The sequence below is a fragment of the Protopterus annectens genome, chromosome 3.part1, assembly GCF_019279795.1.
Source record: "Protopterus annectens isolate FY-2018-M chromosome 3.part1, PAN1.0, whole genome shotgun sequence".
NCBI classification, from domain to species: Eukaryota; Metazoa; Chordata; order Ceratodontiformes; family Protopteridae; genus Protopterus; species Protopterus annectens.
In genome coordinates this window covers 1,465,800,231-1,465,827,423 of record NC_056732.1, presented here as the reverse complement: position 1 = coordinate 1,465,827,423, position 27,193 = coordinate 1,465,800,231, and the positions used below count along the sequence as shown (strand labels likewise).

The following is a 27,193-nucleotide window of genomic DNA, read 5'->3' as shown; positions in this document are numbered from 1 at the left end:
CAGCCCTTGTAAGTCTTACATCAAGTCAATTTGAACAGTACTGGGGCTTATTTTCTTGCTTAGAAACCATTGCTCTTGCTGCTGCTACTTTTTGTTTATCTGCAGAAACTAACAAATAAATAGGAAGTATTGCATGTGATGAAGCAAACTGATCTTGCCAGCTAGTTCATTTTATGCAGAAACAGGCCTGATAGCTTCTTGTTTCCTTTCAGCTCAGTATGAGAGACAATGACCTCATTTCCCTGCCAAAGGAGATCGGGGAGCTCACTCAGCTGAAGGAGCTGCATATCCAGGGCAATCGCCTCACTGTACTACCCCCTGAACTCGGTAAGGTACAAAATAGTATGTCCAGTATCTGTAAAAGAGCACAGAATTCATTTGTGTATCACAATATAAAAAGTAAGATAAATGCAAGTAGAATTAAGTGTCGGTGAAATGCAAATAGTTGTTGTTCATTGATTTCTCCAAATATCCATAAATTGCATTCATCTCTGTACCACCCCTCTTTGCAGGAAGCAGCACCATAGTAGTGTATGCTTGTTGAGTGCAAAGTAGGTAATGTTAAAGTGCTCTGGCACACCTTACAGGTAGGGTGTAGTTAGCAGATTAAATTTCTTTGCATCCCTTGTTGTGTCCGACTGCAAAGAACAATGTCCGAGCTGATGAATGACAAGACATCAAGCTTTGAAGCACTCATCTAAATTTGGAAATGCACCAGTTGGAAATGCACCAGTAGAAGAAGGCATTTGGTCTGATTTTAATTTTAATGCTGCAACTAGATGCAAGTACGTTCTGTCCAGTTCCTTTCACTGTGTGCCAGGGCTGCATCACTCACTGGTGACTTGTGTTCAAGCCGCAGCCTAGTCTGACATAGTAAGGAAAAAGTGGCAGTAAGCCTACCTCACCTTCCTTGAAACAGGTGAAGGATTGTTGAGGGTATGTGGATTACCTGCTATTTGTCAAGCCGTGTACTGTAAATAGTAATTGTTGAAAAAGTTTGAGTGATTCCTGTGTTTTACAGTCACAGAGCAAGATTGCAGGCAGTGGGATTAAGCAAGTTAGTATGTTGACAGGTGCGTGGATGTAGGGGGCAGAACTTAAGCTTGCCTTCCCCCACAAAAATGCAGTTTCTTTTTTTTTCCATATTGGTACAGTGTCATGCAGTCTTGACTCTTGTTTGGTGGAAGAGGTTTCCCACAAATGTGGACCTGCTTCATTTACCCATATATCCTTATGTACTGTTTTGAATCACTTTGGAGACCCGAGGAACCAACAATGTGTATACAATCTAAGCATTCTTTGGAAAACATACTTGCATACAGCGTTAAATAGCTATGTTTTTATTGAGTATTTAACAACTTATTTTATTCTGCGCATGTGTACTGATTTGGTTTTGGAGATTTCTTCATAATTTTGTGTGTGTCTCTGTGTGTGTCTCTGTGTGTGTCTCTGTGTGTGTCTGTCTGTCTTTCCTCTGTCTCCAAAGAGATGCTAGTTCACCCCGCCAAAAAAAAAACCCAACAGTCAGCATTGCCACCAATGCCCTTCTTTCATTTTCTCTCCTACGTAGTCTACCAACCCCCAGGTAACACATAATCATTTCAACTTCACTATCCTGGAATGCCATCCAGAACTTAACTCAGTATTTCAGATGAAGCTCCGTGAGAGTCCTATTTGTAAAGGGAGGATGGGCTTTGCATATTTGGAGTCCACACCCTGGGCAGTATACTTTGCCACATTGCACTGCACTGTGTGATTCAGCCCAGGGGTTCTTATATTATGTAGACTTTTCCATCTGTCATCTGCTGTAGTGAAACACTTCCTAATACAGTTTATACTGTCCTTCATTTTTACCCACCAAAGTTCATTTTTTGGTAAACCCCAGCTGCCACCAATCTGCTTACCTGGCATGCTATCATAGAGCACACTGAAGACAGGCTTTCCTTGTCTTTGCCCCCTGTCACCCCTCTCCAATCTTTGTGACATCAGGAAACTAGTTTGTTTATGCTCATTTTAAGGATTATTGATGCAAGGAATTTGTAATACAAATTAGATAGATCTGCTGATGGACATCAGTCTTCCAGCCACATCTTTGCAGTCTGATATCCTTAAGACATTTGTTTATACTGCTATCTAGGGCCGAGAACTAGCTGTAGAAGAGGGTGCAACCTACACAACTTCCATTTCTTTTTGTGGATTGAGGTGAATGGTGTCTCGGATAACTTCACTCACTAGTTCATTGCTTCATGTCTAGAACTAGGGTTTGGCAAGGACAAGAACAGTTATTTGGCTTTACTTGTCAGTTGTGTTATTGTACAATATAATGACTTTCTCAAAAAATAAAGTATTGGTCCTCTTGTTAGATACTAGTCAATAAATCCGTCAATAAAAGAAGTTAAAAAAAGAAATTTAGTGCGATACAGTGTCTACTGAATCTACTTTTAGTGTCAAGCAGCGGTAGAAATCACAGGTTGACTGGGCCTAGCCTGCTAATTTGGTTTGGACTAGGATGCATTTAACCCCCCCCCCGCCCCATTATTTTCTGAGGAAACTACAGATATATCTATAATGGCTGTCTCTGAGTCCTGGGTTAAGTTATGCTTCTGTACTAATTGAAATTTCCATTTTTTTTAGCAAAATTCCATCTGCAGGGCCATCTACTTTCCTGGCTGTTTCACACTATGCTGATAAGCACACTTGTCCCCAGGACATAGCAGTTCTTTTCTGCGTATTGCACAGTCTGAATCTGTCTTTGCTATCATCTGTAAAGTCCTGCATTCACATGTCTTAAACTGAATTGTAAATGTCCCAGAGGCTGCTGCATAACTATTCTAAACCCACAACAGGTTCAGTCCCCATGCTCTTTGTTGGAGGAGGGAGTTTTGACCCATTTCACTAGCATGGCATTAGATGACACCTCCTTGTGAACCTACCTGTCACAACAATAGGCATTCACTGACGCATGTAAACAAGAACTTGGATGCCAAATCCTGGCCTGAAAATTAACAAGATAAGGTCATTGTTTAGCTGTCCCCCATTATTTTCATGTGGTAGGCTCACCCTCAACTAGTGAATGCTTGAGCCTAATCTGGTACTTTCCACTGTTCTTGTACATCATTTTACCATCATGTGATTGCCTTAAAGTCCTCACTGACCTTTTATTCCTTTAGATCAGTCTCTTGGGTGAGCAGGTAAGGGAGAGTCAGCTGCTCATCTCAAAAATACCATGATCCTTCACCTACTTTCTCCCTAGTTATCTCTATATCCATACTTATCCGTACCTACTTTTTCTCCCTTAACAGTAACCGGCCATCCTTTTATAAATACTGAAATAATTTATTTACTTATGCAATCCTGGTGTCTTGCCTCTTTGTATATCTTAACCCATTTAACCCATTTTTCTTTTACTTGCCGACTTCATGCCCTGAGCTCCCAGTTTCCTTATCCTGTCCATTTTGTTGTCCTTAACTCATTTGTCTCTAAAGTGACAGAAGCACTGTTTTGAACTGTGCACATGTACAGCTGTTTGTGCAGGCTGTCTAGATACTTCCACACTTGCATCTTATCTTTATATTACTACTAATATTGCTGAATTCACTGCAGTGAAGCTCATGTGTATAAACTGAACGAGTAACACAAAAACTTTTTTTTAGTTGTGTTACTCATTTATTATAAAGCCGTTTTGTCATATGTAATTTTTATTTTTACAGCTCCAGGTGATCAGTGTCCATTCTGCAGTCACAGAGATGTTTCACACCTCATTAGCTGGGACAAATTAATTAAGGTCAGGCGTGGAAACATGGCAGTGTGATCTCAGAAACGCACATTGAAAGAAAGGGGTATTTTGTTATGTGCCCACATTCCATCCTCTTTCCAAGCTGAGCCTGGCTAGATTCAGCCAGCACCATGAAGTGTGCACCCCTACATGCTTCTGTTGCAGTGGGAATGGATGCAGCCATTTTGGGTTTGCTTTACAGAAGCTGTACACCACCATAGTATTCACTGGGATAATCACTAAACCAGTCCACATCCCCCAGAAAGGTAAGCAAATGCAGCAGTTAGAGTGGTCGCCTCACAGCAAGATATTCTCCGGTTCGATTCTCGGCTGGGGTGCCTTCTGTGCAGAGTCTGCATGTCCTCCCTGCAGTCGTGTGGGTTTCCTCTGGGTGCTCCAGTTTCCTCCCACACTCCAAAGATGTGCAGTTAGGTGGTCTGGACACATTAAATTGGTTGTAGGATTCTCGGCTGGGGTGCCTTCTGTGCAGAGTCTGCATGTCCTCCCTGCAGTCGTGTGGGTTTCCTCTGGGTGCTCCAGTTTCCTCCCGCACTCCAAAGATGTGCAGTTAGGTGGACTGGACACATTAAATTGGTTGTAGGTGTGAGTGCATGTGCAAGTGAGTGGTACGGATGAACTGCCACTGCAGGGCTAGCCACCTGCTGGTGTGAACCTTGGCTTGAGATGATTGTCACTGTTGAAATGACACCCCAACCCCATGTGCAAAATGGGGAAAAAAGGGGTGTGGGTATGGTTGGCTGGATTGATCACTAAAAGGACATGATTCACTAAGGTGCTTCTCATCTGGTTTCCTAAGAGTGATTATTCCTTGAATTCCCTCACCAACTACAGTCCCAGCACAGCTGGAGACAGTGGCTTCTTCATTCCTGTCTTCAAGAAGATGTTCAGTGATTGGCTGTTTCATTAACGTTAATTAAAGTAGCATTATTGGTATCACATAACCAGATAACTAGGGTGGGCAGTTTTTTCCAGTCATGTTCATGACCGCAGAGCTAGCTATAAGTTTGGATCCTGGACTGAGGTGTATGTAAAAATACCCATTCATATGTCAGTGTCAGGAGTTGTGAAGAAGCAGGTATAATGTGGTATGATTTGTAGAGTTCCTGGGATATGATATGAAACCGAGTATGGAAAAGAGGTTCCCTGGTTAGATATAGTTTTGGAATACCTTTGTACTAGGTTGTGAGGGGCACTGTCATTGCTTAATCAGTTACTTCATGTCTTTAGAAGACACATTTGTCATAATGGTTAAGGTCTTTGCCTCCCATGCACAATGTACAAGGCTCGATCCAAACCTCCACCCAGTGCTTCTGTGGAGTTTACATGTTCTCTGTCCATCTTTGGTGGGGCTTCTGCCATCTCTCAAAAGGCATACTAGGTGTTTCCACATCAGACTCATTCAAAATTGAAAAGAGTCATGGGCAGCAGCACAGACTGTAGGTGGTACTTACTGGGGAAGAGTTTTAGAGGCATCAGCTGTTGAATGCTGTGTCTTCTAGATAGGAGAACACTGATCAGACTCCACACGCAATGACGTAAAAAATTGGTTGTAGGTGATTGGTAATGTTGACTAATGTCGCCAAAAATGGGCATGAGTATTTGTTGGTGATAGGGGGTTGTTAACCCAGCTCACATTGACCTACGCCAAGGACACATGCTAATGGTAAATGGGGTCTGTGTCTGTATTGTCCAGTGTGTGTGCCTGCCGTAAAGCTCAACCGCACTGGGTCAATAAGTTACTAGTTGGCTGGTGTCCAGTTGCTCATCTTGCATAACTTGGGATAGCTCTTTTGAGAGAAAGCTGGGCGTAAAACCTATCAACCTGCTAAACATGAGTTAAGGAGTGCTACACTTAGTGCAGGTCCATTAACAGGAAACACTTTGAAAGTGGATAACTTGATTGTATGGAGAAGGCTGGACATTGTGTATTTAGGTGACAAGATTAAAGGGCAGTGCAGCAAAGCCACTCAGCATGAGTTCCAGACAGGTGTCACAGCTGTAGGTGGAAAAGAAGCCCTAGGAATTTTGGGTGGGGAAAGCTTCTCAACACAGGTGGTTCCCTTTCCTTAATTGCTCTCTTCTCCTTCCTTTGTCCCTGCAATGAGGCCAATGCCAATGGGAAAAAGTCAGATGGAAGAATTCCCTTAATAACTAGCTTACTTTCCCCATTCACCAGAGTCCTACAACTGAACTTTTTTCAGGTAGTACAGCCCACATTAACGTGGGCTGCTCATAGGCACACAAGACATAGCTTGTGAAGGTCTTGTGGCAGGATTTTATGCCTACACTGCTTACCTGTAAAGAACCCTTGATGTTGTTCCATAGATAACTGTTGCAGTATTCCAAACCTTTGGGTTATCTCACCAAATAACCAGGGCATTGGGGGTACCAAAGCCAAAACCTTCCATAGAGCCATATATCCCAAAGTATGACATAAGCCTGTGGACTTGAGGATACATGAGTGTAAATGCTCAGACTCTCACCACCAGTCCAGATGTAGGTCTCTCACTCATTGGTCTGTTCTGCTCATGGTCGTTGGTACAGTTGGCCTTCACTGGTTCAGATAAATGCCCTCTGGGAACTTTCCTTTATTTTTATCATTTGTATTGCTGTTTGCTTTAGTAGAGTTCAGCTAGGAGAAGAAAGTGTGATGGCAATAGGCAGATTCCCTACAAGCATCGCCTTTTCTGTTTAGCTACAAATCACGACTACAAAAATTATTTGGAACAGAGGATTGACAGATCAAAGACCCTAAGAACTCAGATTCACCCAAGCAAAGATGCTGCCTGTGCAAAAGAAAAGGTTTGGGAGGCCTAGGCCTGATGTTGTGACTGCTTAGTGGGACTCGGATGTACTTGTAGAGATCTTGGACCCAGTGGTACTCCCAACACCTGCTCAGACTCCCACTACTGCAGTCCTGGTGGAGGCTGGTATGGTGTCCGACATTTCCATGTCCAAAATGACTGAAGCTACAGAGAATGGTGAGAAGGGGAACCCCGCTTAATTTTCTCTGAAGGACCCAAAGACAGATCCATGGTAGAGCAGAAATTCCCAGATTGCTCATAGAGGTTCAGATAGTCTGAGGATTTGCATTCATACATCCAGTTATATGTACCTGTTCACCTGCAGGCTTAGGTGTTGCATTGTTTTCATTCCATTGCCATGTTATGCACACTTGTTTAACTTGTAATTCGAATAAAAACTCAGGAATACAGAAAGGAAGCAAAAAGGGTTATATACTACCCCCAGTGGCCTAGCTAATGAATGGGTAAGGTGAAGGATGAAAGAAGGATAGAAAGAGCAAAGTCTGAAATAGAAAGTTCAAGAAAAGTATTGATGAAGCAAACTATCAACTCTGTCTAATTAGCATGGTAGATGATCTAAAATTGGAGTATATATTTGCCCAAAAGAAGTAGAAACCTTCCTCCAACAGCTTAAGCTCTTCAGAGACATTACTGTCTTGATGGAGGCAATGAGATCTGGAGGATTCTTGGCATGCAGGGATTATGGGTGGTGAAGTCTGATCTTGCAGGAGGTTGCTGCCAGTAGAGGGCACAAAAGCACCAGTCCTGATGTTTGAGTGTCCAGAGAGAGATAGAGACCAGCGAAGTCTAACTTTCTGGTAAGGACTTAACTTGTGTTTTTCCATTGTGGCCTCAGTCCCTACATCAGACCGTTCAACTGTTCCTGTTTTATTGGAACATTCCTATTTTCAGGCCTGATTTGCCCCTGCACAGGTTGTCCCTGTTTTGGGAGGTATGTCCCTATTCTCAGCCTGGATCTGCTTTCACACAAGTTTCTGAATCCCCCTCATCATATGTGATTTTTGAAGCTGTCTAGTAAAATCACACTACATGACCAACGTATTATTATTGACATTAATAATTTAAAGAAAAAACGCACATCATTACATCTCTCCTTTTCTTAAGCAAAAATAAATACATGACTTTGTGTGGTAGAATTTTGCAATACAGTTTTTTAAAGGAATATAGAATGCTCTTCGTGTTTCATTGTTGCAGTCATCACACTTGGGTTATCTGCCTGCCGGTAGTCCTCAGTCAACCCGAATGCCAGAGATTTAGTATTTCTGCATTGGATGCTGTTGCTCCAGGACTGATGTCAGGTCGTCAGGGGTATAAAAACAGGCAGCCGACGCCATTACATCACTCTTTCTTGCCGAGGAGCCCGAAGCAGAAGCGGTTCGTAAGTGCCGGTCGGCTGCTACCTGAATTTTCATTTCCGAATTGAAGAAAATCCTGAAGTCTGCTAAAGTTAAGTACCCCTTTGGGGATCCTTATTTCTTGCTCTAACCGATGTCAGAAAAAGTTAACAATTGTCTTGCCTGTGGAAAGCAAATATCTCGGAGATTTTCATTCTTACTGTGTCACCTGTTTAGGCCCAGACCATGATGTACCTCGCTGTTGGTTTTGTGCCTTGTTTAACGCCTGAACCATTTGTCGTCGGGCTCTCTTTGTCACTAAATTCTTTTGCTGTCGATCTCCATATTCTGAAATGGCTGTGGTAAGCCATCCGACTACTGATATTCTGAAAAAACATAAGGATAAAGACAGAGACAGACTGCATAGGTCCAAAGCTGCCGATGACGCTTCTATTAAGCTTGTCACCAGTCCGCTGGTACTCAGTGAAGCACTTTTGCAGCCCCTGATGCCCGCTTCAGTGGATTCACAGGCCTCTACCGAAACCCATTCAGAGTCTGGTATACCGCGAGACTCTTCTTCGACTATGGAACCTGAGGATATCTCTATCTTGTATGGGTCCGGAGCCGCTGCGCAGGCACTGGCTTCTGAGACAGTTCTTCGCTCAATTGATATTCGACTCGGGCGACTTTTTTTTTTTTAACCAAAACTACCGAGTTTCGTAGGCCCAGAGTATGCACTACACCTAGAAAACCGATGGCCAAAGTGCATGCACCTGCTCCCATGCCACAAAAACAAATGCTTAGAATGGTAGAAGACCTTATTACACCGATTAGGGGAAGTCGGCCTTCCCCTGCTAAAAGAAAAAGAGACCAGTCCCCTACAGCTTTTACAGACCAGGAGTCCGATGACTCTTCTGATTATGAAGACATGCCCTTATCTGCTTATGATGATTCAGATGCAGAGGAATCCATTCCCTCTGCCTCCCCTCCAGAGGATTTTTTTCTTTTGGTGAAACCTTGCATACCTTGAGAGCATTTCCAGTGGGAATGCCAAGACTATCCTCAGTCCAAAAACAGACTCTGAGAATTCCTAGAGTTGCCTCAGCACAGGCCTTTAGCAATATCCCCTGTCCTGGATGTTGTTTTTATGGAATCCAGTCGTACTCCTGACACTTTACCTCCTGCCCCTAGGAAACCAGACAGGTACTACAGAGTACCTGACACTCACAAATTTATTTTCAGGAATCCTACTGCTGACCCAGAGATTATTTCCCAGGGGCCTAAAGGTATTAAGGCTACTACAGCCAAGAATCCCACCCCTTCAGACAGGGAATCCAGAGCTTTGGACAGATGAGGTAAGAAGGTATGTACCTCTGCAACTCTTGTTATTAGGGCACTGAATTGTCAAGTTTCACATGCTGAAGTAATAGCAGCATATTATGGAACTTCTCAAACAAAAAGTGGCAACCTTTACAGACTGTGCAGAAAATAAAGAATTGCAGAAGCTTATGCACTCAGCAAGCCAAGTCAGTAAGCATACTTTGCAGTGTGGCTTTGATGCCCTAGAAGCATCTTGCCAGGCAGCAGTCACTGGATCTGTACTGAGAAGACATGCTTGGCTGAAGGAGCAGACCTTGCCAGACCATATCAAATCAAAGTTACTAGATGCTCCTTTGAACAAGGACAGTTTGTTTGGCACCAAAGCAGAAGAGGTTCTTAAAAGATGGAAGAAAAGGCTACATCTATGCAGACTGTTAAAGAATTCTTACAAGTGCAACCCCCTAGATTCAGTAGGCATTACCCTTACAAACACTGGTCCTTTCCAGCCCCCTACAGGCCTTCTCAAACCAGACCCAGGGGAAACAGACCACCCAGACTACAGTCTGAGTATGCAGAGATCTAAGCAATGGAGTGCCCCCACCCCTAAAGCAAGGAGTGGTAAGCCACCTCCTTACGGAAAAAAACTCACAATGGCTTCTTTACTCCACTACCCAGCCCTGCCCAATTGCTTGTACTCCTAGGGGGAAAACTTGCCCTTCATGCAAAAAATTGGATGTCCATCACACAGGACCGGTGGGTCCTCAACATTGTATCCCAGGGGTACAGATTTTATTTCCATTCACTGCCAACCCCAAGCGGGTTTCCAGACCTTCCTCCAAACCAGTGGGCAGAGGCTGAAAGCCAAGTAGTTTCCCTGCTCAATATCAGAGCTATTCAGCCGGTTCCAGTAGAACAGAGGGGCCAAGGATTCTACTCCAGACTCTTCCTGGTACCCAGGAAAGAAGGCTCTTGGCACCCAATCCTGGATCTTTCAATTCTCAACACCTTCCTGGTGGTACCAAAATTCAAAATGCTGACTCTGCAACAGCTTCTTCCTATGCTAGCCAAGGATGCCTGGTTAGTCACCCTAGACTTAAAAGAAGCCTATCTGCACATCCCCATAAGGGAGTCGTGCAGGAATTATCTACATTTCAGGGCAGGATCTATGCATTATCGGTACTCTGCACTTCCCATTGGCTTATCTACTGTGCCCAGAGTTTTCACAAAATGCCTGGCTCCAGCCATTGCATACTGCAGGCAGAGAAATATCCAAATTTTCCCCTACTTGGACGACTGCCTTATTCAGGCGGACAGTCAGGAATTGCTGTTGCAGCACCTGACATTTATGAAGCACTTTCTCACTTCCTTGGAGTACACCATCAACGAAAAGAAATCAAAACTGGTACCCAGTCAAAAGATTGTATTCCTGGGAGCAAGCTTGGACACGACATCCCAGATGGCATTCCTCACTTCAGAAAAACAAGTCTATCTGACAGCCTACTTCAAAGAAATGGCCACCAGAAGCCAGCTATCCATGAGAAAAATACTGCAGGCCCTAGGGTTCATGGCCTGATGTATACTGCTAATTCCACATGCAAGACTGCATATGAGGAAACTTCAGTGGTACTTAAAAAGTCTTTGGTGCCAACATTCTCAGGACCTGGAAACAGTCATTCTTATCATACTCTGTCTAAGGATAGAGTTTCTTTGGTGGGCAGAAGCATGCTACCACAAGGGACTGCCCTTTTCTCAAACCCATGCCACCCAGACCCTTACCACAGACACATCAGACTATGCCTGGGGAGCACACATGGACAGCAAATGCATTCAGGGCCACTGGAGCCCAAGTCAAATTCATCTGCACATCAACCAAAAAGAGATGCTAGCTGTGCAGAACGCCCTGACAGCTTTCAGATCCCTACACTTTCCAGGACAACTGCTAATAAAAACAGACAACACCACAGTTATGTGGTACATCAACATGCAGGGGGGAACCCTGCAGGTTAGCCATGGACCTGTGGCCCACAGCCAAGTCCATCTGCAAGCTCAATTCATGCCAGGCAAACAAAACTCACTGGCAGACAACTTAAGCAGAAATCTCCTAGATCCACACGAGTCGCAATTGGAGCCCAGCACCTTCAACCTTCTGATTCAGAAATGGGGGAGCCCAGAGGTGGATCTCTTTGCCTCCCCCTACAACCACCAGCTCAGCAAATTCTGCACCAGGAATCCTCACAGCAGGGCCTGGAAAGTGGATGCCCTTATATTTCAGTGGGTAAATCTCTCAATCTATGCCATTCCCCCTCTGCCCCTTCTCTCAAGAGTATTACTCAAGATAAGACGGGACAGACCAAGGACAATTCTTATTGCCCCGGACTGACCACGCCAGCACTGGTACCCACTCCTGCGCAGCCTGTCACTGGTGCCAACCTGGCACCTACACCAGAACCCAACCCTGCTCTCTCAACAGGAGGGACAGATTTTTCATCCACAACTGCAAACCCTAAATCTTGCAGCCTGGCTTACTCCTTGAATTCTCTCCCAGCAACCTTAACCAAGCAGTTGCTGGACGTCATTCTTGAAGCCAGAATACCCAGTACAAGAAAATCCTATGCTGATAAGTGGAAAAGGCTCTGCTCCTGGATTCTATCTAAAGGAGAGGACACAACTCTGCCCTCCCTGCCTCTAATCCTGAATTACTTAGCAGATCTACTCCACAAAGGCCTGTCCCTCTCCATTAAGAAACATACCTCAGCCATTTCGGCTCATTGCAACACTGAGCCACCTCTCTTCTCACACCCTCTTATCAAACAGTTCTTGAGAGGGGCAAACAACTTAAGGCCACCAAGGAGAGCACCCATCCCTGCCTGGGACCTTAACTTTGTACTGGAAAAGCTCATGCTTCTCCCTTTTGAACCTGCTGCGTCAGCAGACTTAAAATTCCTCTCTTGGAAAACAGCCTTGCTTCTGGCCATCACTTCAGCTAGAAGAATGTCTGAGCTACAAGCACTTGTGGCGGTGGAACCCTTCATTATGTTCCATGCTGACAGGGTTTCTATCAGGACTAACCCTACCTTCATGCCTAAAGTGGTGTCCAGTGTGGCTCTCAACCAATCCATCCACTTGCCAACTTTCTTCCCTAATCCTCAAAATAAAGGGGAAAGGATCCTGTACTCCTTGGACGTCGACAGACAGCTCAGATTCTACCTTGATAGGACTAAGCCCTTCAGAAAATCTGACTAGTTACTCGTTAGCTTTGCAACAGAGGCAGAGGACAAGGCCATTTCAAAACAAACAATTTTCAAATGGATAGCACACTGCATCCATTTCTGCTACAAGCACCATGGGAAACCAATCCCTCAGGGGATCAGAACACATTCCACTAGGGCAACATCTACCTCTACAGCATTTCTCAGGGGAGTCCCTACCAGGGACATCCTGGAAGGTGCTATCTGGAGTTCAGTACACACCTTCACCAAGCATCATCACCTGCCTCTCTTTTCCAAATCCAGGGCAGGTTTTGCAACAGCAGTTCTGCAAAGCATACTAGCCAGCCCTAACTCTTCTTGACTGCCTTCACCCTTCTTCGGCTTTGGGAATCCACCCAAGTGTGATGACTGCAACAGTGAAACACGAAGAACATAGTACAGTTGTGTACACTTACCGTAAATGTAGATTTTCGAGTGCATTCACTGTTGCAGTTCTGGTTTCCCTCCCTCCAGCCCCCTGGTTTCTCTCTCTCTCCTCTCTGTATGGCTATTACTCACCCCTTTCAGGGGTATTGGTATTTACTTTTTATTGGTGGTGTTTTCCCCACCATAACCTAGCTCCCTATTTGGGGGGGGGGGGGGCTCTTGATATTTGGAGAAAGAAAAACTGTTGTAATGGCGTCGGCTGCCTGTTTTTATACCCCTGATAACCTGACGTCAGTCCTGGAGCGACAGCATCCGATGCAGAAATACTAAGTCTTTGATGTTCAGGCCAACTGACTGCTACTTAAAGGCATATAACCCAAGTGTGATGACTGCAACAGTGAATACACTCGAACATCTACATTTATGGTAAGCATACACAACTGTACTTTTTACAATGTCTGATAATGTGCATATATTTTCTGTCATTTTTGGCACTATTTTTTAAACGTGCGTTTCTGAGAAGTATCCCACACTCCTACTGGTAGCGGGAAGTGTCATGTGCTGTGGTATTCAAATTCTATGCCAGTTAGATGTCGAGATTTTTAGCTGGATGTTTCTACTTTTCAAGGGCTTTATATTTTCAATGTCTGCAGGTTGAGAGGTTTGCCTGACATATACTCTGATAAGCATGGGAAGAGGGCCACGCAGTGGGCCCATTGCCACAAAAAAAAAAAATTTCCAACAAGCAGCTCTACACAATGTCCTGAAGCACAGAAAGTGTTTTCTTCGGTATCTGTCAGGGAAATTGCACATCCCTGTATGCCTGCATCCCCCCCTCTCCAAAAGAGGTGAGTGGGTCATGCCCCTGCACTCCTCTCCCTTCCCTGTTTGACTGTTACAGAGCTGGAGTCACTGATCTAGCAATGGTCATGTAGGCCACACTTGGGTCTCCACCCTTCTCTGCCACTTAGACTTGTCTATACCTTTCCTATATCCTAGCAATGTTACTGACAAGGTCAGAACAACTTGTAAATCATATGACTATTTCCTTGCCATCCCATATTGGGGACAGTGACAAACAAAATGTATACTTTCACATGCCGTAATATAATGACAGCTAGATCATCAATGCATCACTTTCACCATAGTAAAAACCAGAGATACAGAATACAGTGAACAAAACAAAACCCATCCCTATCAGCAAACACGTCACTATCTTAAAGCAGCAGTGCTAAATATAAACTGCACCAATAATAAATGGGCATATTTTGATGCATGGATAGTACAAAATACCTAACATGGATAGTACAAAATAGCCTAACGATCCTGCCTGGGTATCCTGCAGAGTTTTACAGCACCAGAGAGAGAAAAGGGAGTCTCTGAGTGGATTAAGTACCTCTGTTTTGCTCTTTATTGCTTATTTTCGCTAGCTGCACTTTTCCGAGTGTTTTTTATTAACTTTGCAACTTATTTGAATTGTTTTTTAAATTCTGATACTGTTTGCACATTAACTGATAATTTTTAAGTGTTTTTCAACTGTTGGGGGCTACATGCTCAAGTGCAATAGCCATTTTTCTGCTTTAAAAGTGTTTGTTTTACTGTATCTGTTTTAATTTTTGAAAAAAACAAAAAAATCTCATCTCTCTACTCGTTTCCTGCCTTTCTATAACCATTAGAGTCCGGCTTTCAGATTTTGCTGAATTCTGGGCTGTTTTGCAGTTTCTCTGTTGCTCAGACCTTACTAAGATTGAAGGAAGCTTCTCTGTTCATCAGTGAGAGTGGTGAGCTTTGAGCAGCCTATCTGTCACTGGAGGAGTGGTTTCAGCTCTGAATCTGTAGTTTTACTGGCCATTTTGGGATATTTCTCTCTTTCATATTTCTTTTTAAAAACCCATGTTTGTGCGGTTTTGTGCATCGCGCAGTACCGTTTAACTAGGGTTAAACTATTCCTGGTGCAGGAAAGTCTGCTCTTATAATTTTCCCTTAGAACTAGCCAGTTTTCTAGTTTTAGCACTCAAAACAGTTTCCTTGTGCTCAGCACTTGTTCAAACCTCATTGCAAGCATTAAATAATCTACAAATTACTGCAGCACTCAACTTTCCTCACTTGTTAGGAGGAAAGGTTTGTAGTACTTAAATTAATAAGCACCTATCCAGGCATGTTTAAGGGGCAGCTCCCAGTATGTTCCCCTGTCCACCTGATGAATCTGGGTATCTTGGGGCAATGTAGCAATTGCCTCATGTACACTGACAACCCTCTCCTCCTACCACTTAACACTACAACCTGTAAGAGATGCACTTATATAGCCAAACTGTAAGCCACATTCTCTCCAGCCAAGACTGTACTAGACGGTCAAGAGGAGAAGGTGAACACCTGCACCACACCACACTCAACACACCGTGCATCAAAACCTACACCACCTGAACCCACACATAGTAGCACAAAACACACACCTAAATTCGCGGAGGCTGTCAATAAAAATCTGCCCAAACTACAGAGACCTTCAAAGCTGACACCCAAGGAACCACCACCCCCAACACTACCCAAATGACACATAGCCCACAACAGTGTGCCACTCAACCTCAGCCCATAAGACAAACAACATACCCAACACACTAGTCATAGGTGACTCTATAGTCAGGCACACTGATGTCCCACTCACCAGGCTAAACAAGGAGAAAGTTACTGTCAGCTGCCTGTCAGGTGCCAGGATCTGCCACATAACGCAAGCACTCCGTTCACTCCACAAGTACAGATATGACTGTGTCATTGTCCATGTTGGTGTGAATGACCTGAGACGTACCTCCCTGGACTACATGAAAAGAGACACGGAGAAGCTCTCTGATCATGTAGCCCAAACAGTTATGACTCTAGCCCTGAGTAGCATCCTGCCATCGCCCAGAATGAAACCACAATACAACGACAAAATGATTGACTTCATCAATTGGCTAAGCTTCTGATGTCATTCTAAGGTTTTCCAGTGTCTGTCTGCCTGGGATGACATGATGGACAGACCCCGATGCTTTGCCAGAGATAGCCTGTACCTGCCACCCCTGGGATTCTGGATACTGGCTGAGGCTCTTGCCACCCCTATAGTGCCTTTTTTTAGGCAAGGTTCAAACGACAAACTCACCACTGTAGCAGGTATAATCAAGCAAAATTTGAGGGTAATGCTACTTAATGCTAGAAGTCTAAACCTCAAAATGCACTCACTAGAAGCACTCCTTAAAATGGAGAACATCGACATCTGTGCAGTGACGGAGACCTGGTTCAAGGCTCCAGATAGCACCTCTCCATTACCAGGCTATAGCTCATAGCACACCTTTCGGCCACCTAACTTGGACCGAAACACTAAAGGAAGAGGCGTGTCCATATTTATTAAGGATTTTCACACCTCCAGGCTAGTTGCTCAGCATAATGCATCCGAAATTATCCAAGTGCAACTAACACTGGGCAAGACTGCAATCCAAGTTGTAGCTTGTTACAGATCCCCTGGCATGCCCCAGGATGCCCACTCCACGTTTCTTGATATACAGGATAATGTTAAGGTACAGCCCAATACCCTAATAATGGACAATTTCAACTACCCCACCATCAACTGGGAAAACTAATCATGTACTAACTCATTTGCTCAACGGTTTCTGGAATTCATAAATTCCAATGCCCTGGATCAGCTTGTCCATACCCCCACCAGGGGCAGCAGTATCCTGGACCTGGTCATTACCAGTATGGACAACTGATGTTCCATGCCAGAGGTCAACTCTTCGCTGGTCAGATCTGACCACAAGCTAATCACCCTAGACATCAATATCCCGCCCCATCCCCCATTAAGGAAACCACTGTAAACAACTTCTCCAAAACCAACTTCATGCTTCTTGACAGAAGTGGCAAGCTTCACGACACCCATACAGATGGAAAATAGAGGTAAGACTGATGAATCCTATACAAATGCACTCTATAAGAACATACACTAGTGCATGGATCGTGCCATCTCAAACTGAACCAAGATGGTATCCTCCAAAAAAAGAAAGCCAATCTGGTGGTCTTCTGCCATAAACAAACTAAGAAGCTGTTGCAAAAAAGAGTAAAATTCTCTGATTGCAGGAACTCCCTGGTCAGCCTCAGTAAGAAGCTGAGATCCCTCATAAAATCCTCCAAAGCTAGTTACAAAAATAAAATCACCACTGATTCTAAAGGCAACAACAAAGCATTCTACAGCTATGTCAAGAATCTCAATGGCGACAGTCAGAGCCGCTCTGAGCTACAGCGCAATGGCACTAGATATACAGAACCAACTGATATTGTCAACATCCTGGCAGATGGGTTCAGTGCAAACTTCACCCCCCCCCCCCCCAAAGGGCCCATCACTATACCGGAAGAATGCAAAGCCCCTGTAATCACGGCTGCACAAGTAAAGACTGCACTCTCCAAAGCCAAGAACACAGCATCCATGGGACCTGACAACATCCCAGGCTGCATTCTGCATGAACTACAGAACGAACTGGCACCCCACCTAAGTACCATGTTCAATCATAGCCTCACTTCAGGCTTTGTGCCTACTGAATGGCACACAGTGACGGTTATCCCACTCCACAAAGGGGGTGCCACCACGGACCCAGAGAACTACCGCCTCCTTAGCCTGACGAGCCTGGTCTGCAAGGCCATGAAACGTATCACCTTGGAGCTTATAAACAAGGACATAGGTAACCTCCAAACTCTGAACACCACTCCAGTTTGGGTTTGCAAAAGGTAGGTCATGTCTCCTAAACCTGATTGACTTCTTTGAAGCAGTCACCAGAGCCGTGGATGAGGGTAAGGTGGTGCACACAGCCTATCTTGACCTCACCAAGGCTTTCAACTCCATCCCCCACTCTGGAATTATAGATAAACTCACTAGACTGGGCATAAATCCCTATGTCACAAGATGGATGGCCAACTGGCTCACTGTCATAACCCACACAGTGAAAGTATCTGACTCCAAATCCAACTTCAGACCAGTGACAAGTGGAGTACCACAGGGTTCATTCCTGGGTCCTCTCCTGTTTGGCATCTACTTGTCAGAAGTCCAGGCTAATACAGCAGGTCTTTGGCTAACGAAGTTTGCAAATGACTGCAAACTAGCTGCCATAATAGAATTGCCTAATGATGTTGACATTCTACAAAGGGGCCTCACTGAGACTGATGCTTGGTGTCAAAGTCATGGCCTCAATCTCAATGCCAAGAAGTGCACTGTCATCCCCTTTGGGGAAAAAACACTGTACCCATGAACTACTAAACACTGAAAGCGTGATAAGAGACCTTGGGACACAGGTGGACAGTAGTCTCTCCTTTGATAGTCACATCGCCACAGTAGTCAGGAAATCCTTCTATGTGGCACACCTCATCACAAAGGGGTTCACCTCCAGAAAAAGAGATCATTGTTCCTCTCTACTCATCCCTCATCAGATCCGTTACGGAGTACAACGCCCCAATGTTCATCGTGTTTCACTGTTGCAGTCATTACAATTGGGTTATCCTGCTGGCAGGCTACCCGCAGTCGGCCCGAGTTCCAAAGTCTAGGTCTGGCGTCGGTTGTTGTCGCCTCCTCCCTATAAAAGATAGAAAGATAGATATAAAAGATGCAGCCGACGCCATTTCTTCAGTCGTTCGTGCCACGCGGTGCCCGAAGCAAAAGCAGTTCGCAAGTGCCGGTCGGCCGACTCCTGTGATTTTCAAATTCGAATTTCAGATCCGAAGTCTTCATTAAAGCTAAGTACCCCATTGGGGAAACTTTTTTCTTGCTCCAGACCGATGTCAGAAAAAGTTAATAATTGTATTTCTTGTGGGAAGCAAATACCTCATAAGGATTTTCATTCTTACTGTATTCCTTGCCTAGGCCCTGACCATGACGTTGCTAGTTGTCGGTTTTGTGCTAGATTTAACCAACGCACTATTAAGTGTTGGTACGATTTTGCATTTCATTACTTTGGCAGAAGATTCAATTATATAATGCCGTCGGAACAGCTGACTACCAGAGTTTATAAAAAGTGCAAAGAAAAAGAAAAGGACAGGCATCCGAGGTCCAAAACAGACAAGGCTTCTGCTAGGCCTGTCGCCGGTTCTCAGTGAGATGCTTTCGCAGCCCCTGACGCCCGCTACCTCAGAGCCACAGGCCGCTTCTGACTCCCACATGGAGCTGACTAGGCCGCTGGAAACTCAAGGTATTGGACACTCGGAAACTATTCCCTCAGATGGGTCCGGAGCCGCTGAGCGGGCATCGGCTTCTGTGGGTGTTTTCAGGCCTACACAGTTATATGTGAAACCAACTTCAGCTTCAAAGGCAAAGACTAAAGCAGCTCTAAAGACAAAGAAACAAGTACAGCATTCTCCTGGACAGGCCACCATGCCTAAAAAATAGATGCTTTAAATGGCCGAAGACCTAATTACTTTGATCAGGGGTTCCCATCCCTCTCCTGATAAGAGGCCTAGGCAAGAGATAGAATATGAATCTTCAGATCAGGTTTCCATTTCCTTGGATTCCTCTTCTGAACAGGAATATTCTCTTCCTCCCTATGAAGATTCTGATGCTGAAGAATCTATCCCCTCAGCCTCTCCTCCTGAGGATTATTCTTTTGGGGAGACACTGCATACTATGAGGGAGCATTTCCACTGGGAGAGCCAAGATTACTCAGAATCCAAGAAAAGGCTCGGAGACTTCCTTTTATTACCTCAGCACAGGCCCCTTGCTATCCCTCCTGTTTTAGATATTGTAGATGATGTATTTTCAGAGTCTGGTCTGTCTCCTGACTCTTTACCACCAGCTCCTGTTAAGCCAGACAGATACTACAGATCCATTATAGAGTACACTGCCCCGTTTGGCTTGTACCTTGCAAGACATCTACAACTAGAAAGGCCACAGAAATTAACTACTGGCCTCAAACAGATGGCCATATGCAGACCATCTCAAAAAAACTCCAGCTCTGCTCCGTTTATTGCTTACTCAGAGGCGATCTTTGCCTGACATACAAAGCCATATCAAACCCAGATCTGTTGGACATGCTACACTGAAAGAAACCCCAAACCCTCCGAGCCACACGCTCCTGGGACCTAAACCTTGCCACCACAATAAACAGAACATGCTGGAGGGATCGATTCCTGTCTCAGAGACTCCCCATGCTCTGGAACAGACTACCCATTCATGTCAAGCAAAGCTCCTCATTAGTCCTCTTTAAGAAAATCTCGACAATTGGGTGGGAAATAGGAAATTCACCCCAGGGATCACTTTTGTGGCTCTGCTAGACAGAGGAGCAGGAAAATAATTTCTTAGGGGTTTAAGCCAGGGAACATTTTTGGCTAGGTTTATGTAGGCCCCAGGTCCGATAGCCTAGTACCTACCTATGAACTATACTTGCTGTAACTAAATCCTGGCTGAAAGATTAACATTGTATCTACTAGTACCTATAGCAAAACTAATTATTTCTACAGCAACAGGCCAAGATTCCGTATAGCAGGGTGACTTCTTTTATTTATCAACAGTGGTCAGTGTCATCATCAACAACAGTCCACATGTTCAGGCAGTACTGATTGAAAGCAACATGCCACAGTTAGAGACCCAGACTGGTTAATAATACAGCTTGCAATTAGTAATGCACTAATGGTTATCATTACTGTATTATACATTTCCCTACCAGCTACCTTAAGCAGTTATGACAATTGCTAAATAAATTAATATATTGATTGTCTTTCTACACTCTAGTGTTTTCTATTGGTTTCTTTTCTGTAGTTGACTGCCCACTTCCCCTGGGTGGATTTCTTAACTTTGTTGTCATGATTTTTGTTATGACTTTTAATTTCCCTGATAAATGCAAACAGACATTTTACAAAACAGTCTCTGTGATCACGAAGTGTGGCATCTGTCCTTAAATATATCAGGTCTGTCTCTAACTCCAAACAAAATAATCTGCAATTTGAACTGGAATCAAATGTTAAATTGTACAACAATTTAACACATTTTGCAATTTACTCAAAACAATCTGAAAGACTGTTCTCAGTGAGAGGCTTGTATTTAAAATCTCTGTCTTGTCCATGGATAAAATAAGACATTAAAATATTCTCAAGCGAAGAGACCACACATGCCACTATTAAAAAGCAGTTACAAAAATAAAAAAATAATGAATATATAAGTCCTTGAACCAAATGCTTGAATTACAGTAAACACATCCAAAGAAACTTGTATCAGAAATAAGCAAACAGCCTGTGAAGGCTGCCAGCCTAGCTAGATAGAATTTTGTAGATAATTCTGTCATTGTAAATATTAATATAATCCATAGGCTTGTTTTACAATTGTAAAAAACTAAATGCAAGAATCTCAAGCTCGGAGACCGGATGTCTGGACTAAGAAATTCTTTCTATTGTCTTAGGACAAGAGTTAATTACTAGGTTTTATATGTAAAGTGTACTTTATTGCTGTGGTTTCCTGGCAGATGCAAGTAAAGATTACAAATAAATGTTAAATTTTGAGTTCTGTGAACCCAGTAAACTTCAGGAGAAGTGATAAAAATGATGTAATGTGGAATGACTCAGCAATACTGGGTGTTATCAATTTAAGACTTTCTCAGAGAGAAAGGTTGAGCATTTTGGATTTTGTCTAAAGCTGACAACTCATCAGGCACTTGCTTTGCTCCATATGTGAGTAGTATTTAGAACCGTGACTTCTCTTAGAGTTAGATGGAAATATAGCCAGATTAGCCTAGCTGTTTTCTATATTTTTAGGTTCATAGGTTCATACTAGGCTATCTGCCCTGGGGCAATTATAAGCCTAGCCCGATTCTGTATGGCTTACGCCACCCCTTGATTTGAGTATACTGTGCCCTTTTTAAGGTTTAGTTTACTGTGCCTCTGTCTAATAGTGACACGGGAGTAATCCCTGGGACAAACCTACGATCCCCCATCCACCTATCGAGATTCTTCTTGAAGAGATTCAGTGAGGTGCTCTGCCTCACATGAACTGGAATTCTATTCCAGAGCGAAGGGAGCCTCTGGGTTATGAACCTGTCCCTCCAGCAAGTTCTATTTATTTCTGTGCTGAGGTTCAGGTCCCTCGAGCGTGTGGCTCTAAGGGATTTAGATTTACTGAGGTGGAGCATGTCCATTAATTCTGGATTTGACATAGCTTTGTATGTCAGGCATAGATCGCCTCGAAGTAGGCGGTATGCAACTGAGTAGAGCTGGAGTTTTTTTAACTGAGCAGCATATGGCATCTGTTTGAGACCCTTGATCCTGTTGGTGAGATACTTTTGGGGTCTTTCTAATTGCTGCAGGTGTCGGGTAAGGTACATCCCGAAAGGGGCATTGTATTCTATGATGGGCCTGATGAGGGCTGAATAAAGGGGCACGATTACCTCTCTTGATCTAGATGTGAAACCCTTTGTGATGAGGTGGGCTATGTAGAAGGTCTTTCTAACCACTTTGGCAATGTGGTTTTCAAAGGAGAGATTGCTATCAACTTGGGTCCCCAGGTCCCTAATAACTTTCTCTGTACTTAATGGGTTACCGCCTATGTGGTAATTTGTGGGCACATTGTTTTTGCCAAAAGGTATGACTATACATTTTTTGGCATTTAGCTTTAAACCATGGCGCTGGCACCAGTTATCTGTCTCTGTGAGACCTTTTTGAAGGATGCTTGTGTCAGCTGGAGAGTTGATTATGGCGGCCAGTTTGCAGTCGTCGGCAAACTTGGTGAGCCATAGTCCTCCCACGTTTGCCTGTACCTCGGAAAAGTATATACCAAACAAGAGTGGTCCCAGGGCAGAACCCTGTGGGACGCCACTTGTGACCGGTTTCGAGTCTGACATGGCTCCAGCAACTCTCACTCTGTGGGTTCTGTCTTTGAGCCAGTTTGCGACCCATCTTGTGACATAGGGGTTTATATTTAAGCTGGATAGCTTATCTATGATGCCCGAGTGGGATATTGTGTCAAATGCCTTTGCAAGGTCCAGATAGGCTGTATGGACTACCTTCCCTTCATCTATGGCTTTGGTGACTGTTTTGAAGAAGTCAACCAGGTTCAAAAGGCAGGATCTGCCCTTGACAAAGTCGAACTGGGTAGGATCTAGTGTCTGTAGTTCCCCACTGTCTTTGTTTATGAGCTCCATGATGATCCTTTCCATAGCCTTGCAGACTAAGCTAGTCAGGCTTATGGGGCAATAGTTTTCAGGGTCCGTAGAGGCACCACCTTTATGGAGTGGGACCACTGTTGCTGTACGCCATTCTGTGGGCACATATCCTGTAGTGAGGCTGAGATTGTATAGCTGTTTTATTTGAGGGATTAGTTCCTCTTGGAGTTCATGTAGGACGCAACCTGGGATGCCATCTGGTCCCATGGAAGCAGTGTTTTTTGCTTTGGAGAGGGCAGCCTTCACCTGAGCATCAGAGATGTTTGGGAGGCAGCCCTCTGCTGGGATAGATACTTGCTCTTTTGGGGGGGGTGGAGAAGTTTGCACTGAACCTGTCTGCCAGGATATTGGCGATGTCTGTGGGTTCAGTGTATTTTTGTCATTTAGAATCAACTCAGAACAAGTCTGGGAGTTGCATCCCAGGTTTCTAACATAACTGAAAAAAGCCTTATGATTGTCTTTGGTGTCCTGTGCAATTTTTCTCTCGAAGCTGGCCTTGGAGGATTTTATGAGGGATCGTAATTTTTTGCTAGTACTGATCAGAGATGCCTTCCCTATTAGGGATTTTGCTCTATCATGTAGTAGCTTCCTCCTTCTGTTGTACAGTTTATTTATGGCAGGGGTCCACCAGACTGGACGCCTGCCTTTGGATGATTGGGTCTTCATTTTGTTTGGGATAGCATGATCCATGCATTCCTGGAGATGTCCGTAGAATGCGGTTATATAGGATTCTGCAGTTTGGGCCGTAGTTTCCACTGGCCCTGGGGCCTTGAAGGATTCCACTTCGGTTTTAAGAAGTGAGAAGTTCGCTTTTGAGAAGTTTTTCACTGTGGTTTTCTGGGCTGGGGGTGGGGTCGGGATGTGGACATCCAGTGAAATTAATTTATGGTCTGATCTTACCAATGAGGGATATACTTCTGGTGTGGAGCATAGAGTCCCCATGTTGGTAATGATCAGGTCTAGTATATTGTCCCCTCTTGTGGGAGTGGTGACTAGTTGTTCCATAGCATTTGAGTTTATAATTTCCAGGAACCTTTGGGCTAAGGTGCTGGGACTTGAGTAGTGCTCCCAGTCAATGTTTGGGTAGTTGAAGTCGCCCAATATAATGGTGTTCGGAGAGATCTTCATGTTCTCCAATGTTTTCAGGAAAGCAGAGTGGGATTCCTGACTTTGAGAGGGTGGTCTGTAGGATGCTATAAACTGAAAAGCAGTCTTGCCCACTGTTAGTTGCACATGGATGGTCTCCGATACTTCGTGCAATGCCACTAACCTGGAGGTGTGGATATCCTTTATAAATATGGAAACTCCCCCTCCTTTTGTGGTTCGGTCCGGGTTTTGGGGCCGAAAAGCATGATATGAGGTATAGCCTGGTAGTGCTGGGGTGCTCTCTGGAACCTTGAACCAGGTTTCTATCGCTGCACAGATATCGATGTTCTCCATACTGAGGAGAGCTTCAAGTGCGTGCATCTTGAGGTTAAGACTTCTGGCGTTTAGCAGCATTACCCTTAGTTTCTTGTTCCTTGTGCTGTCTATGGGGGTGGGTTTGACTTTTGAGCCTTGCCTAAAAAAGGCACTATGGGGGTGGCAAGAGCCTTTGCCAATATCCGAAAGCCCAGTGGTGACAGGTGCAAGCCGTCCCTAGTGAAGCAACGTGGCTTGTCGAGCATGTCATCCCAGGCTGACAGACACTGGATCCCCTTTGAATGACACCAAAATTTTAGCCAATTGTTAAAATCGATCATTTTGTCTTTGTACTGTGGCATCATTCTAGGTGAGGGTAAGATGCTGCTCAAGGTCAGGGTCATAGCAGCCTGGGCTACATGATCAGAGAGCTCATCTGTCTCTTTTCATGTAGTCCAGGGAGGTACGTCTCAGGTCATTCACACCAGCATGTACAATGACTGAGTCATATTTGTATTTGCTTTGGAGTGACCTGAGTGCTTGCGTTATGTGGCGGATCCTAGCACCCGACAGGCAGCTCACCGTGACCTTCTCTTTATTCAGCCTGGTGAGCGGGATGTCAGTGTGTCTGACAATAGAGTCACCTATTACAAGAGTATCAGGTGTGTTATTCAGCCTTAAGGGCTGTGGCTGCTTGGCACACTGACTTTGTGGGTTATGTGTTGTGTGTGTTTTGTTTTGAGGTAGCGTTTGCTTGGGTGTCTGCTTTGGAGGTCTCTGTTGCATAGGTAGATTTTTATTTAGAGCCTCCATGTATGTTTTTGTGTATTTATGTGTTTGGTTTGCTGATGTGGTGGGACTATGTGATACTGGAATTGTGTTGTGTGAGGTTACCTTCTCCTCCTGACTGGTTACACCAGTTTTGAGATGAGAGAGCTCAGCCTCCAGTTTGGCTAAATAGTTGCATCTCTCACATATATTTGAACCTGTTTGGAGGAGGAGAGGGTTGTCCGTGTACATGAGACAGTTGTAACATTGCCTCAAAATTCCCAGATTCACCAGCTGGACTGGAGAGGAAACCATTGACTGACCTTTGGACATGCTAGAGTAATATAGGGAAACTGAATTTAAGACTGACCAATAGAGGACAGGGTAATCGTAGAGAGTATAAGAGTAAGTAGTGCTTATGGTTTAATAGTGCTAACTTGTAGGATTACTTAATTGGACCAGTAAAGGGCCTTAGAATGAGAATATGGTGTTTAAATTGAGAGATAGAGCAGTTCTAAGGGAAAAAGTGAAGAGCAGACTTTGTGGAGCCAGGAATAGTTTAAACCCAATTTGTCAGAATATCCTACAATATTGTTTTAAAAGTTTCCTGTGATCTCTATCTCTTTCATTTTCCTATTAGCTTGGGTAGAACTATTCCCGGCTCCACAAAGTCTCCTCTTCAATTTTTCCCTTGGAACTAGACAAACTTTCAACTTACAAAAAGGCAAACAGAGGTAAAAAAACTATGTTTATTATAAAGTAAACGCTTTCGTACAAATAAGTGAATTGTACTTCCTCAAAGAACCCAGCATGCAAATAGTATTTAAACCCATAGAATCAAGTAAACATTTCATTGAAGCATCAAAAAACCTGCCACATTCTTAAAGCAACATTAACTTGAAAATAAAATTATTAAAAATATGTTTGATTCACTTAACTTAGTGTGGTGCTAAAAAAGCACTAGGATTATCCTGCAAACATAATACATGATGGAATATGAAGTACTATAAAAATATATATAAAAATAATATACCATTTAATCAGGCATACAACTTCTTAACAGTAGACATTAGAGACTTACTTATACACCGGTATCCCACAAGTATTAGGACTTGATTGGACTCGTGAGTTCTTATTACTTAAAGGTATGGATGGGGAAGAGATTGATGTGGTTATTTGTCTCTTAGAAGTTATACTTGGCAACAATGGGAATTCTTTTTGCAAAAAAAACTGGGATAGCCGTGGGGTCCCCATGTGGCGGCAGCTTTGCTAATGTTATGGCCTTTTGGGAACGTACTTTATTGTTCCAAGATTAGCTTTTTTAAAGAGAAAGTTATATGGTATACTCGCTTCCAAGATGATATGTTTTTTCTAGTGGCAGGTGATCAACATATAGCATCTGATCTGGTAGAACGGATGAGACATTTCACCTACTTTTTGGAGTTTACCTCTTCTTTTGATGTGCAATGTATCAATTTCTTAGACATTTGTTTATATAAAGATTTGATGAATAATAGGTTTTCGACTAAAATTTATAGAAAACCCACGTACTCAAATTCTTTTTTGCACTTCGAGTAATCATCCCTCTCACCAAAAAAGAGGAATAGTCAAGGGTCAGCTAGTTAGAGCTTCCCATATGACATCTATGGATAGCGACTTTGTATTTGAATGTAAGGCTCTAAAATCTATGTTCCTCAAACGTTCATATCCAATAAATCTTTTGGATAACTTAATTCAAGAAGTTGCCGTTAAGAGAACTACAGGACATTTTAAACCTCTATTTCATAGAGGTTTTACTAATGTAGTTACTGAACTTGATTCTAGTTCTCAAGTTGTTAATCCCAATGATAATTTTAGTACTAGCTTTTTGACTATTTATACATGCGAGTCTTTATCTATTAAAAACATTCTATTTAATAATTTGGCTTTAATTCTAGAAGATCAGAAATTGATGCAAATA

The 27,193-nt window shown here is 43.7% G+C and overlaps 1 protein-coding gene across 2 annotated transcripts in view; it reads left to right on the top strand.

The window, feature by feature from the left end:
* The window catches only part of RSU1 (Ras suppressor protein 1), a 1,003,924-nt gene that overhangs the window by 406,570 nt on the left and 570,161 nt on the right, over positions 1-27,193 (top strand). For both annotated transcript variants that reach the window (XM_044067536.1, XM_044067535.1), the window contains exon 7: positions 213-327. In XM_044067536.1, the coding sequence (XP_043923471.1) occupies positions 213-327 (115 nt within the window). The remainder of the gene's footprint in view (positions 1-212; positions 328-27,193) is intronic.